Source organism: Symphodus melops (assembly GCF_947650265.1).
Source record: "Symphodus melops genome assembly, chromosome: 3".
NCBI classification, from domain to species: domain Eukaryota; kingdom Metazoa; phylum Chordata; class Actinopteri; order Labriformes; family Labridae; genus Symphodus; species Symphodus melops.
Window position 1 is genome coordinate 28,482,917 of NC_136693.1, and position 15,262 is coordinate 28,498,178.

At 41.7% G+C, this 15,262-nt stretch overlaps 1 protein-coding gene across 3 annotated transcripts in view; it reads right to left on the reverse strand.

Annotated features, from left to right (window-relative positions):
• The window catches only part of LOC306821374 (anoctamin-1-like), a 74,495-nt gene that overhangs the window by 31,654 nt on the left and 27,579 nt on the right, over window positions 1–15,262 (reverse strand). For all 3 annotated transcript variants that reach the window (XM_079339765.1, XM_079339764.1, XM_079339766.1), the window contains 7 exons: window positions 14,233–14,331; window positions 13,251–13,402; window positions 9,182–9,236; window positions 7,407–7,458; window positions 5,727–5,782; window positions 5,359–5,400; window positions 282–346 (listed from right to left, as the gene is read on the reverse strand). In XM_079339765.1, the coding sequence (XP_079195891.1) occupies window positions 282–346; window positions 5,359–5,400; window positions 5,727–5,782; window positions 7,407–7,458; window positions 9,182–9,236; window positions 13,251–13,402; window positions 14,233–14,331 (521 nt within the window). The remainder of the gene's footprint in view (window positions 1–281; window positions 347–5,358; window positions 5,401–5,726; window positions 5,783–7,406; window positions 7,459–9,181; window positions 9,237–13,250; window positions 13,403–14,232; window positions 14,332–15,262) is intronic.

Here is a 15,262-nt window from a genome sequence, read left to right on the forward strand (position 1 = left end):
GCATCTAAATACAATCAGTTAAGCTACTGACATGAATGTTACATGAACCAGCCAAAGGAATCTCCTTGAATCTCTCTGTGGTGGCTCTGAGTAATGTGCTAAACCATAAGTGGGATTGATAAGAAACCCAGTCTCTGCACAGGAACAGCTCGCACATTAGTGGAGCATCAATTAGCCGTGAGAGTCCTCAGCTGTACTTGTTGCCAGCGGGCTGATAATGCTGCTGAAATGTGCCTGTAATCAACTGACGGGTGTGACGAGAGCAGAGTGATGGATCTGACCTGATGAGTCCGATAGGCTGGTACTTGTAGAAGACGCTGTAGCTGGCCCACTCCTCGTACAGCAGCTGTGAGGGGAAACAAAAGTCAACCTTCATTAATATACAATGTGACTCACTCTCTATCAGAGACTATCCATACCGTCCACTCTTTCTATGTGGAGGTTTATTGACATTATGCATGACGGAGCATCCCAGCCAGTTCTCTAATGCACTGCTGATAATAGTATGATAATATATACCCACTGATTCTACATATCCACAGTTCACTGTTTCTGCAGGAGCAGAACTGGGCTTGTGACGGATGGTGAGAAAAACAAACAAAAAAAACCTTTCCACACATTCAAAGAAGGTGTTGGTGACCAAAAAAAAAAATCAATGCAATTAAAAACTGACCTGTAGGCCTGACAACATATCACAATTTATTAACATATAGTGAATTCCAGGAGGGGTTCCTGTCAGCTCATCAAGCTGTAACATATCATTGTTGTGTGCAGACAATCATATTAAATAGTAGTTGTGACCATGTGTCCCTTCTCTCCTTCCTACACGCACACAGAATGCTGCTGATGTGGGAAAGATAATTCAACCTGAGATCACCTGAGATTTTGGGATCGGGTGCAAAAAACGGTTTAGAGGAGAAAAGCTCGCATCATCTGGTTCAGGTTCTGCGTGTGAATCAGTTCCTTTGGGGATAAAATGTTCCTAGATTGCATTGATTTCTGTTCCCCTGTTCCAAACACTTTCTACTCTGAACGTCACAAGGCAGCGCTTGACCAGACCACAGGAATCCGAATACCTCATTTTTAATGTATGTTGGAAAACATGAACATAGGAATAAAAAAAAAAAGGAAAACCTCCTGGGTTACCAGGGAGATTTTATTGTTTATCAATAAACAATATCTTCACAGTTTGAATCTGCTTCACCGTGAATAAGTGGGCGTATGTTTTCACCACTTACACTGTGTCCTAACAGCACGCGAGCATTAGATACCACGTCGCATCGTGAAAGTGGACGCTCGCTGTCCACTCTGCGTCTGTTAAATATTTTATTCTTTGCTATCTGAATTTCAGTTTCCCCTTGCACACAGTAGCACATCTAGTCGAAGGTGGACAAACTGAAGTGCGGTGCTTTGTATCGACGAGCTGTTGACTCCAATCTCAACACTCAGAGGCTCATCAATCAACGGCTCACTGTGAGCATGGTAAAGTTTTCTCCAGGGTTGACACAAGTCAAAGCAAAACATTTTCAATCATGGGCATGGATATGTTTAAGGCTCCACAATCTTCACACTGTAGAACAAGCCAACAAGCTCTGTTGAGTAAGAAAAGTGAGTGCCAGAGCCTTGAGCCCCCTCCTCTCTTATTCCTGTCCCTCCATGAGCGGCAGAGAGGAAAACAGAAACGGGTAACACGGTAACAACGCTGCACGAGGTGTTGCTCGCAGGCAGTTAGGACATCCCAATAAGAAAACACTGAATCAAGATGATTTGGTTGCTGATGCTCGTTAGCATCACAGGATTCAAGAAAGAACTTCACTTGTGTTTACAAGGTTTAAAGATCAGCGTTTTGCTAATAATAGAAATTTTAGTAGATTAATTTTTGTGTTTTTTTATTATTCTTGATATCTGAAATATTTTAAATTTGATGTTATGTATTGGTGATTACTGAATTTTTCTGATGAATCAAGCAGAGTGTTGAAGCCAACTGATGGTGTTTAGCAACTTTTGGGAAACCACAAACATAGAGGCATAGAGGTGAAGTTAAGGAGGAACTTAAAGGGGACATATTGTGAATAATCCACTTCACAGTGTTTTTGAACGTACAGTGTCTACTGATCACAACATGTGAAATAAATCCATCCAGTCCTTTGTTTGTGCTCTGCAGAAGTCTGACAACACGGAGAAAAATGCTCTGTTTTAAATGTGCTCTCCTTGTGATGTCACAGTGGGATGCTGGTTAAAAAATAAATAAAAAAATAAAAAAATCTCCCCCCCTGGGCTCCACCCTGAGCAGAGAGCAAAACTTTGCACAGGTCCACCATTTTTATTCTCACTAATGGGTGATGTCTCCAGGGAAAACTCAGTAAACATGTAGAACTGTTATTCTTGCAAACAAAAAAAAAAGGTTCTCAAATGTCATCATAGCATAAGTCTTTTGCTTCGTCTGTCTTGCCTCCACAGAACTCCACTTCATCAGCTCAGGGTCCTTGCTGAATGAAAGCAGTAGGAGAGATATTTGGAAAGACTTAAGGCAGTAAATCAAACCACAGAAGTTGAATTTCTTCATTGGAAATAAAACCCTTAACCAACCAGCTCACTGCAGCCTACCACACATCTGAAGCATACTGCTGTTTTTAAAGGCACTAACAAACCCTTTATGGTCCTTGGTTGAGTAACCTGTATTTAAATAACACAGATTTATTGATACACTGTTACAGTTAATGAAAAATGGCAATATGCAAAATTGCTCTATCTGCAAACTCGAAGGGGAAATGTTTTTTAAAATGCATTTTCTATATTATTTATTTTGTACAAGTACTCTAATAAAAGGTGCCATAAAGAGTATATCCGTGTGTTCTCAGATGCATGCCCTGTGTGTTGGTGTGTATGGAAGGTCCTCAGTGGTTTGTTGTGCCTTTTGGTCAAACATATTTAAATGCAAATCCGAGGTGTATGATGTGGTCATTACAATTATCATCAATCAGCTCACTGGGTTTGTGCTCTGGTAGTTTCCTTCCCCAGGCAAAGACATCATAAATCATGCCAAACACAATCACACCCTCAGTGCACAGGCTGAGCGGCACACTGGAGAACAAGAAGGGACGGTTTTAAATCACAGGAGGCCTCCCCCCCCCCCAGAGGAGCGTTCAGACGGCCGATAACAGCAGAAAAGAGCCCGAGTGAAAACCAACACCTCATTTAAAACCTGGAATCGACGAGGAAAAACCATTCCATAAACATGAATATTGTGAAATATGAAAGTGCTGCTGCGGAAGCTCGGAGCTACAGCTATATAGAGAACAACAGAGGGGGCTTATTAGGCTGTTGCCTTAGTGACACACAGCCCACAGTATAATTATGGAGAGTGTTAGCAGGGGAGGACATGACTTCAGACTCAGCTTGAGCTCTTATGTTCCTTCACATCGTCTGCTTTGTTTTATTCTCGTACAGTTGGAAGTAAAATCATCAGAAACTTTGAAAACAGCTGTCGTGTTAGCCTGCTCGTCTGTCACGCTTTTTTTTCCCGCATTATTACAAACAATCCCTCATGACTAACTCAGTGTTTGAGTCACTTGTGAATGTGGTGTTACTGTGCTTTGTTAAGAAGGAAGCTGACAACAAAGCCTGTGAAACCCAATTAAACTAACGAAAAATGAAAACTCTGCTTTAGAAATTCATCAAGTGAGTGAGAGAATCCTGCTTCCTTAAAATGTGTTAATCTCAGTGAAAGAGGGGGAATACTGAGGTGTGAAATAGCGTGTGTAAAAGAAACATGAATTTATGTGCCTTATTACAACAACTTTCTGGTTGAATGTTAAATAACTTAAAGGATTCTGGATTTGGTATTTCCATTTGTTTCCTTCGTGGTCTTTTTTAAATGCAGGGTTGGTCATTTTCAAAGTAGCATTCTCTCCATGCTCCTTCTTCACCCACCCCCTCCCCTCTGTGCTCTCTTAAAAGCCACTTCCCTCACTTACATGCACAATCACCATTGGTGCAGGAGCGGACCTCAGCTCATACTGTGACTGTGGGCCCATGCATGCATGGAGTGGAGAGCGAGCAGGGAAAGAGGGAGGCGTGATTGCTTTATCACATTGGTAGCTCTTGTTTTGACAGGATTACAACTGCTGTTATTCATTTCTGTCAGGACCTAAAAACAATTTCAACCAGAATCTTAAAAAGTGTTGAATCGTGCTCAACCTCGTCTTGCAGAACATCACGGTGAAAACTGTAAATGTTCTACAAGTAACACTGAGGGAAATATTGCTTCATTCATTTCTTCATTCAGTCGGGCAGAAGTCTTTCACCTGTGTGTCTTACTGCATCGGATCTCTTCTGTTATTCTAAGTTCTGAACACCCTCCTCATCTCCAAAACCTGTTTCTGTCTTCTTCAAAGCTCTTCGCAATGCAGGAAACAGAGGGGGAAGCTGAAGTAGATAGCCTGCAAGACTTTCACCTACCCTGCGTCTCAAAGCCCAGGTCCTGACAGCTCCAGGAACATCATCCCCAGTCATCACAATCTATCTCAACCCCAGTCATCACAACATATCTCATCACCCTTTATCATAGTTTATCGAGTCCCCATTTATCACAATCTACCATGACCCCGCTCATCTCAGTCTCTTGGGCCTCACTGACATGACGTCTTGGTTATAGCTCGTTCCTGGATAAATGTAAAAGTCTTTTTTCGTCTTCCCTCGGGGCTCTTACATCAACCATGAGAAGACACCGTTTCTCTGCTGGGATCATGAGTTGCAACGTCTTCAAATACAGTAAGCAATTTTAAAGGGATACTTCCCCCATTTGCATTAAGCTGTGTATCATTAGAAACATGATAGTAGTGTTGAATGGTCGTAAATCCAGCCCTCATTTTGCCCTGAGACGAGAAAAATATGTTTTTCTTTGCCTGAAAGGTTGGTTGTTGTTATCATCCGTCTATAGCCATGCACTCCGGAAAATATCAAGATAATTTCAGGAGGGTGGGTTCGGATATTCTCCCGACCTGGTTCATATGCACAGATGCTCCTCACGGCTGGAGACTTTCACTATCAGTGGTAAGACATGATAGAAACGTCACTCCCCCCTCCTTTTGGCTCGAGGTGAATTCTCCGGAGAATATCCTGCTGCCTTCTCACATAAGCCCGCTCGGATTTGCTGCAGAAAAACTACTTCAGTCGGGGTCTGGCAGGAGAAACTCCAGGTGAAGTCCAAGAATAAAATGTGGCATATTGCGTTCACATATACGACCCCTCCTGAAAGCTTTCTGCAAGTGAAAGCCCTCAATATTTGCTTTGGGTTGAAAACATTTGAGTGCTTGCTTGTTAAGTGAAAGTGTGACATCTCACAGGTGGACTCACCTTCCTGTCATTAGGCTCTGCACTCACTCCCTCGATGTCTCCCTGTGACAGACACACACACACACACACACACACACACACACACACACACACACGTGTTAAAAAATCCCGCAAGTACCCCCCTCAGACTCAGAACGAATAATGCCTTCATTCAGTACAAACACAAATGTTTCCAATGCTATGGGACTAATGCTCATCACATATGGATTCATTTTACATAAATCATAGAGTTCAAGTAGCAGGTGCTTTGTGCATATTCACATTATAGCGTCATCAAAATGTAATAATTCTCTCTCAGTAAACAAACGATAATTTATCAGCTGTTCTCAGACCAGAGAAAGTCCATGAGGCGTGATGCAGAGACTCACATCATGCAGAGGATATGCGTCTGTGTAGAAGCCGTTAGCGAGCAGACTGGTGATCCCTGAAAGAGGATTATTCAACATATTATGATGCAGGCAGAGAAAAGCACACAAACACACACAGTGATGTATTACTCAGAAGACGAGCTCAGGATTTACACATCCAGAGCTTTAAACTAAGATATGACTGATGTGTATTTCCTATTTAAAGATCAGACAAAGACATTTTTCATTGTTTGGTATTGGCAACAACAGACCTCAAAGGCTAACTTGGGTTTCTCATTATAAGGCCTGATTATCTTTTTGTCATTGTTTTCATTCCTTTTTGGTGATGAGTAGATTGCACCCACCAAAGTCATTAATGAGATCTGTGAACATGAAATCAAGACAGAAACTAATTCTCACACAGCTAACCAGACTGTGGGCTCAAAGATGTACGTCACTTTATTTGCTGGTTAAAATAAATGTGCTTCAACGTTTCGCAAAACAACTTCTTTTACTTATCCACATAAATATACTTTTACATCTGTACAATCACACTCTAGATGTCTAAACTAAACTTTTTCTTGAGAGCGAGAGAAGACAGAGGCAAAACTGCTTTCGATTTAGACCTTCAAAATAAATGAATCACTTGGTTTGAGGGTTTGACGAAACAAATTTAAGAAAACAAAAGCGTACGTGTTCCAGTGTGAAGCCTTCATTAGCCTGACAAAACACACTATGAGGGGCCATGAGTGTGCCGACTGCTGGGGTGAAGAATTTGGCCACAATAATATCTTGTTGAAGATAATTAAATGTCAAAAAACGAGGATTTGAAGTCTTGGCAAAGTGTTTACTTGGCGGCTGGCAGGAAAAAGTCTAGATAAAGTTGGGAGGATGTTTTTAAAGAGTTTTGTGTCAGTGTAAATAAAAAGGTCACACGTACCCGCTCACACACTGATGACAGAGGCTGAGATCTAAAATGACCATCAGTAGTAACTAATCCCATTCATACACATTCAAACGCCGCCAACAAAGCAGCGCGAGCAACTTGGGGTTGTTCAAAGACACATCGGACATGTGGCTGCAGGAGCTGGGCTTAGAACCCTCAACCTTCCTGTTGAGCGCCCTACCAGCCCGGTGCATGAAAACACCAACAGTGACCGTATAAGGAGACATCAATAATACAGCAGGAATATGTAAATTAACTATTTGGAAACAACATTTTAACCTGATATCCATCTATTGCAGTATGAGTCAGCATGCAACAAAAGTTTATCGTTACTTTTATTCTGTAAAGCTTTATGTAACAAAATGTTTCTGTGCATACTTTGCCTGCTAAACAAACACTGACTTGGTTTCCCTCCACCGGTCCTCTTTGTTTGCTCTTAAATCTGCCCTTTTTTCTATTTTGTTATATTGATGTTGTATTTTCTGCCTCAGAAACAAACCTGAACATATATTCTTCATCTGACAATTACATAACTCTCAAGAGACTGTCGAACTCAGCCAAGGCCAATAATCTCAGCAGTTATCAGCCACTTTCAGCCAGCACTTGACTGTGATGATGACAGAGAAGTACAAGTAGCTAAGGTTTGACACATGGCAGAGATAATCGCACCTCTTCTCTAGGGATAATTAAGATTCAAAAGGCTCCTTTGCAAATTGATTTATCCCTTGTAAAGGGGAAAGACGAAGAAGTCTTACCCATGGGGCACCTTGATTTGGTGCATTTTGTCCTCTTCAGTACCTCATAGACCTGGAGATACAACAAATCATTAAAACCTCATTAAACCAAACAAATTCAGTCTTAAAAAAAAAAAAGATTTTTTTTGGAGGATGAGAAGCTGGACATTTACAGTACTTGCATGATCCCTGAGGTCATTTATTAGACTGCAGTACACCTGTTCTTAGAGAGGCTGCTTATCAGCTCAGAGTATATAACATGCAGCCCTCCACACAGTTTTATTGACGAGAGCCGGAGCTCAACAATGAGCCGAACGCACTGATAGAGGAACTCCACCAATAACGAGAAGAAAATCACATTAGCCAGTAATTATTCAGGTGCTAAAAAGACCTGTGTGGGTGTGTGTGTGTAATTGAATCCAGCGGCACATGTATGATACATTTTGTGCTCCTGCCAAACACAAGGACACAACAAGTCTGTGTAGTTCACTCTATGCAGACGACACAATCTTCTACACAATATGAGGTTTAAAACCACACATTTAAAATATCTCTTATCCTATATTTAATTTTCTTTGCACTTACTCAAACATATAACCTTGAGTTGGTTTAGTCAATGTATTAGCATGTGATTTGATCTTCTCTGTGCATGGGTTTATAATCTCTATGTGTGGTTGGCTGCTTTATAGCTGTGTTGGCTGACTGCGAGGAGGCTGTTCAGGGGAGATGATTTGCCTTTCAGGGGAGGTGATTGACTGTTCAGGGGAGGTGATTGGCTGTTCAGGGCAGGTGATTGGCTGTTCAGGGGAGGTGATTGGCCTTTCAGGGGAGGTGATTGGCCTTTCAGGGGAGATGATTGACTGTTCAGGGGAGATGATTGACTGTTCAGGGGAGATGATTGGCTGTTCAGGGGAGGTGATTGGCTGTTCAGGGGAGGTGATTGACTGTTCAGGGGGGGTGATTGGCCTTTCAGGGGAGGTGATTGGCTGTTCAGGGGAGGTGATTGGCTGTTCAGGGGAGGTGATTGGCTGTTCAGGGGAGGTGATTGACTGTTCAGGGGGGGTGATTGGCCTTTCAGGGGAGGTGATTGGTTCCAGCCTTAGAGATAGCAGCTCTATCGTCAGGCGTCTTCCAGCTCCTGCAGGCTGTCCTCCCTTCACTAACAGAAATAAACGATCTACCTGATTTGACAGGCCAGGTGTGGGTGGCATTATGTTTTCTCTCTATCGGGCTTTGTTTTCACAATGTAGAGCTTGCTGTCTTGACTGCGGGGCCCAAATGGAATTTGGGCTACATGGAGGATATCAGTCTTTCTTTTTGAATACCTGCTGACTATTTAACCCCCTCTTCGATTTTGCAACTTAACATGCTGGACATTGCTGTGCATTGTATGAAATGTTGGCGGTGGCGGTATTACACTAAAACATTGAAACAACAAGAAAAACAACCAGGGCCTCTCCAAATGAAGAGAGTGAACATTTCCCCATGAGGCACAAAGTTATATCCACATTAATAATTAAAACCTCCAGACACTCTAGTTCACATGTTCTGTGTGCTCAACATTAAATAAAGGTTAGCTTTTAAGACACCTGCCACCTTTGTGCCTGACCACAACTCATTTTAAGACAAAAACAGTTAGTTTGCTATTTAAACAACTTGGTCACTGGACGTTAAAATGATTGAGAAAGACACCTGCACTGCGAGCCAAGAGCTCGGCTGCAGCTACAATAAAACTATATTCTGTTGACCGTCGGTATAAAGTCTCCCCCTCCCTTTTAGTCATGAGTAATACTTACTATTGAGCTCCTGGTCTTGCTGTCGAAGAATTTGTCCCGATCAGATAGGTCAAATCTGAAAACACAGAACAACAGTAAGAGGTCAGACGGGTGGCAAAAAAATATACATATTTTCTCACACGGAAAGAATAACTGACATGTGCATTGAAATACCAATGATGCAACCAGACACACTGTAAACAAGAGGTTTAAGCTGCCTCAGACCAGATGTTATATAAAAACACTTATCAGACAGAACCATGGTTACACTGCCTTTAAACCCACATCAGACCTGAACGTTCCCTCGTCCTAATCTGAACACCAACGGGAAGAAAGAGCACAAAAACAAAGATCTATGTGCTTAGCATACATCATAAACAAAATGTGCCTTAACAAATTTTGAAACAACATTGGCCAACGAGGGGACAGCTGTCTGTCCTTTCTATTCTTTTCTACATCAATCTGTTATGTTGACAAGAAAGTGGCTTCATTCATCCCTACAAAAACCTCTCTTGGTACCAAGAAGGTGCTCCAGGGAGCATGACTTTAAGGTAGGTTTGAAGAAACAACAGCAAAGGTAGCCCCTATTTTCCATCACTCCAGGCAAAGCAGTTGTCAGTGAGTGCTCTGAAAGCATGTCATCAAAGTGACTGAGTGGGCAGCTCCTGTGTCCGGGCGCTAAGTACAGTACTTGAGCTGCTGGTCAGTCTCGTTGATCTTTGCTGAGATAGCCTCTAAAGCTGTTTTCACAAACATGCACTCTTGAACATTTCTAGACTAGTTTAGAACAACCTGCCCATCAAATCGTACTTATTTGTTTAATTCACATACTGAACGTATATATGGCTCACAGCGTGAAGACATGACATAATGAAGATGCTGATGCAATCCAAGATGACAGAAGAAGCCACACAGTTAGACGTTTGTTACATGCCACAAGATTTACAATCTACTCATGACGTGGACGATCATCCCCGCCAACTTGTTTATGTTTTAGTTTTTTTTTTTTACTTAATATTTCTTGCTGCCTTCAAACATTGTCTCACCCCCACTCCACGCAGACATTCTTTCAGGGTACTTGCAGGAAATAGTCCGGGGACATTAAAGCTTCTATGGGGAACTTTTAAATGGTGTCGATTTTAGCGCCCCCTGCTGGCAAAGCCAAGCGGAGGGAAAAATACAAGTGGCGAAGAAAGCTGTGGCGTAACCTTACGTCGCCTTTGTCTTGGCTAAAAAGTTGCACTTGAACACACTGCAAAGACTACAGCCGACGGCCAAACCACCATGTACATACTGCACATGCATGAGGCAATAACTCTCCAAGCCAGTAGGTGGCAGTAGTCTGTAAACGTCATTCCAAAAAGGTGAAACCAGGATAGGACGAGGAGAAATGTGGATAAATAAACCCTTTTTACAATACGAGAAGACCATCGCTCATCACTCGTAATACAGGTACTCATAATCGAGAAAAATGTCTGATAAAAAGTTGAAAATGGGTTCGGGTTAGTAGGGGAACAAGCACAGAAGAGGCGCTTCAGTTTTTCTTCTCGTGCACTGGCTCTCCTGTTTCGCTTCGCTTAGATTCCCCCCTCCTGTCGACGGGGCAGACGGGTAACGACGGAGCTGAACACGCCGCAAAAACAAGAGGGATGATCACTCATCGACTACCCACTAGGAACGATGGCTGACGATGTCCTTGGGTTTTCAGGCCTTTTGATACAACTTACAATAAATCATTGGCCTTGTATATTTTTAAAAGGTTTTTTTTCACACCTACCCCCTGAAGAAGTGTCAGCTTTAAATATGAATATATTGAAAGAATAGATCTTCTCCCTGATGGTCTTGTTTGCTTTTGTAGATCACACAGAGGCACCAATATTAATTCCAGTCAGGTTCATTACCAGATTAAATCTCCTTAAAAAGCTTTAAAAAGGTTTTACAGAATGGCATAATTCAATCAAACATAGCCTTAATGTAAAACCATTAAAACAATGTCTGACAAAGCCAGATCAAGTGGTGTTCTTCAGAGGACACTTTCATCTTCAGCTAGGCTTTACCTCATGAATCTGGCTTGCAGTGATTTTAAAATAGATAAAGATTAAGAGATGGAGAAGATGTGGAGGGAGATCTCCCGCTCGCTGTTAGTCAGAGCTGTAAATATAGTCGCCCACTGCCCACTCTCTCCTCCATACATCCCAGCAGGCTGACGTTTGTGCTCAGACTTTCTTCTTCTTCTCTTATCACTGCTTTTCAAAATGCTTTTACTTGTAAAACCGAGAAGTACGTAGCGAAGTCAGGACTTCTTGTCTGATGTTAATCAGTCTAAATGCCTTATTAGGTTATTTTAAAATCCCACCATCACAGTGTGGAGAGAATGTAAATGATATTTGTGATTCAGGCAGGCCGTGTTTGTTTCCTCCTGGGAGAGAAAGCGGAGGGATGGAGGCTTTGGCTGCATGCAGCAGGAGAGCGTCACGCTGCAGCTTTCCTGCCACGCTCGAGTCTAACGGTTTGATGGTCTTGTTGTGCGATTTTTATGCCAATTTACACCTCAGTGGTTGTTACTTCATCATGCTGTCTCAGTCATGGATGTCCCTGTGTGGCTTAAGAGATTAAACATCAAGAAATAAGGATGACGGCCTGATAACATGCTAATATTTTTAGCTCATTTGCTTTTCACTTGTGTAATAACATGTCCAGCCTTATATGCGCTGTGTGCATGATAGTGTTCATATTATAACAACCTTAACCCTGTAACTGGCTCTTTTTTTATGCATATTTTGTAACATTTTTCTTTATGTTTATCAAATTTAATTTTTGCACTGTGTAATTCTTTTTATTCTCCTATCCTGATTTGCTGCTGTAAAACTTGAAATTTCTCCGTTTGTGAGATGAATAAAGGATTATCTTATTTTTCCACCAACTTCTGTAGAAAACAGTTTGCTCAGCAGTTAATCTCTGCCTCCGTCTGTCTTCTTGTTGCTGTCGAGGCAAAATGAGAACCCTGAGGCTATCATCTATTAAATTCAATTACTTGGGAAATTTATATTAGATACTTTATATGGTCTCCCTTTTCTTTGTGCTATTGTTGACAGCAGACAAGCAACTCTCGTCTAAACATGCATGTCCATATCATAGTGTGCAACCCTTTACAGATAGGTGTTGAAACACGCAGCAGATTTCTGATCCTGACTGTTCACATCCGCTCTGCCTTTACTGCCATAACACATCACAGCCCTCCTTTCTGATCAAAGTCAGCGTACGAAGCGGTTCGGACCGACCATCAGCACACAGTCCCTTCACAGCTGCATCTTCTCCCTTGTGGCTGTTTCACAACTTTATCAAACTCCTGGTAAGTTTTAGGGCACCACAGCTTCTTGGTCATGTTTAGGCACCAACACCACATGACTCACAAAAGGTTTGAGTACCTAAAGTATCTGGTTTGGTTGAGGGAAAAATGTATGGTTTGGGTTAAATTAAAAAGTCAACGTTGACATTGGGATTCATTGGACGCAGACAGCTGATTCTAGGTCGAATGTCCTGTGTTTTAAAATAATGGCTTTCCTGGACCGACACGGGACGGGGAGACGCTGTAGCTTGAAAATATCCGGAATGCTTCCGACTCTCCTCTATCATTATTCAACCTGTACAGTGTCTGTCACAGCCAAGAGCCGTCTGCAGCGTATGATTTGCACAGACAAGACAACAAAGGCATGCAGGAAATATTGTGGTCAACAACACACTTTTTTTTGTGACACCCAGCATCAGTGGAACCACACAGTGGCTACAACATTGCTGTTTCCTGTCTGTGAAAAATCGCCATCTGTTGTTCTGTCCTAATTACCAGAGGAGATGAGTGAGTTTCATTCGATTGTGATTGAAAAAAAGGGACACTTTTACAGATACCGCATAACTAATAACCCAAATATCTCCAATATAATTAAGCAGTCGGAAAAAAAAAAAAAAAGTCTTGCAGATTGTGACTTCTAAGTTGCTTTGTCTTGTTTCAGAAGGTGTTTTCAAAGAGCTGGCGTCTGAACTACTCGTGGCAAGTCTTTTCAGTCTCAGAGATTTCAGAGATTTTACTTACAGATGTTGCTTCTCTCTGGAGAAAGGGTGAGAGAGAGATTTGACACTCTGGGGCCTGTTGGCGTCGACTTTAGGGTGAAGAGGAGCTGTGACTTTGTGAATGAACAGACGGATCTTCTCCACCACATTACTGCCTTGTTTCACCTCGTAGACCTGCAGACATAAAACGCCAACAATCAGACAACTCTCTCTTTAGCACTACTGTTCAAACATAACGTGATCTGACATTAAACCTTCTACTGTGAGAAAAGGTCATTCAGAATGATTGTCCGATAGAGCTTGTGTTCTCCTTTAGATCAGATACTAAGAAATGACAATAAGCTAAATAAGCTGAAAGGTTTGGATATTGGCAGCATGTAAGATAAATCAACATAAAGTTAAAACAAAGCCTGTTTTGATGCAAGGGATTTAAAATGGTTTAACCATGGTCAGGTTTAAATCAGAGATTATTTAAGTAGTATTATAGGGGAGAAGCCTGTCTAGACCACTGCAGCGCACCTTTACTGTTCAAAGCAGTGAACCTGAAACCACTTACAATTACTTAAACTATACCCAAAGGTATTGTTAATCTCTCCCATAAAAGGACTGTATCTGCTATAACATGCACTACATCCCACAAGCTGAGGTTTGAAGCAGATATGTGTCTCACAGTGGGGATTTCTATTTGGAAAAGGTTAACTACAATATTGATTAAAATGGCAGGGCAAGTTGTGCATTATGGTACTTGACAAATGTTCAGTGATTGTTCAAGTATTCAGCAGTCCCATTGGATTTCTATCAAATCTCAATCCGATGAAAGGAGCCACCCCTACATGGTCTCGATTGGGAGTTATAAACGCAAGCGTAGAAGAACAGGAGACAGATTCATCACGTTTGTCGTAAGTCAACGCTGCAGCTCTTTGAGCATATACACGCTGCCTCTACACAAATGAACGTTACAGTGAATTTGTATGAGACAGGAGGAAAGTTGACGGGTTGAGTACCTTTTTCGTTGGCATCTTGAGCTTCATAAACTCAGCCTCTCGACACAGAACGTTCCAAGGAGCGTGAATCTTCACGAAGCCAATTCCATGGATCTTACTCTGAAATCAAACCAAGGTTATGATATCAAACAGTTTTTCTGCAGAAAAAAACAAATAGTTCTTGACTTTCCAAAATGTATGAACAGATGCTTTTGAACACTACATGTTTGGTTAACAGACACAAGTACATAAAGCTTGCACAGCTTGGTGTTGGTTTAGTGCCGAGTTTAAAGCTAAGTCCCGGGAAAATCCTCCGCAGCACAAACTCAACTCTTTATTGCTGCATTATTGTTTCTGCAGCCTCAGCTGTTATGTAAACCACTCAAACACCGCCAGACTCACTTCACACCTTTCAGCTCATCACACTGACCCGTCTGGATACAAAAATACATAACAACCAACTCCAGCTGACTAACTGTGTGTCAAACAACATCGCATTCAAATTGTTTCTTCTGTCTTTAATCCAACAGCTGATTCAATTACACTGTTATGAAATGAGGTTGTCACTGCAGGAGTATGCAATCAGAAAAAAACATTTGAGATTCAGTTTCTGTTTGATGGGAAATTGGATTCATATGAACGCATGTCCGCCTTCCACAACGAGAAATGAAACTCAGCTCTGTGATTCAATGAGAAAGCATGGCGGCAGAAGTGTGCCATACATTTTGGATTGAAGCGGGTGATTCTAGTGAGATGTATGACACAGTACATAAACCCTGTATGAAGTGATTGCTTATTTCTTTTTTTATCACTGATAATGAAACTGTAGATGGTTGAGACTGAATATATCGTTAGCTTTTCTCGTCTTCTAACCACTCAAATAGCTTTGACACTTCATGTTACATTCAACCACACACACACACACACACACACAAACACACACACACACACACACACACACATGCAGGGATAGCAGAGGATGCATCAGTCATATATAATCCCTTTTAAAAACACACTGCTGGTTATACAACTCGAGAATAATTTGAGTTTT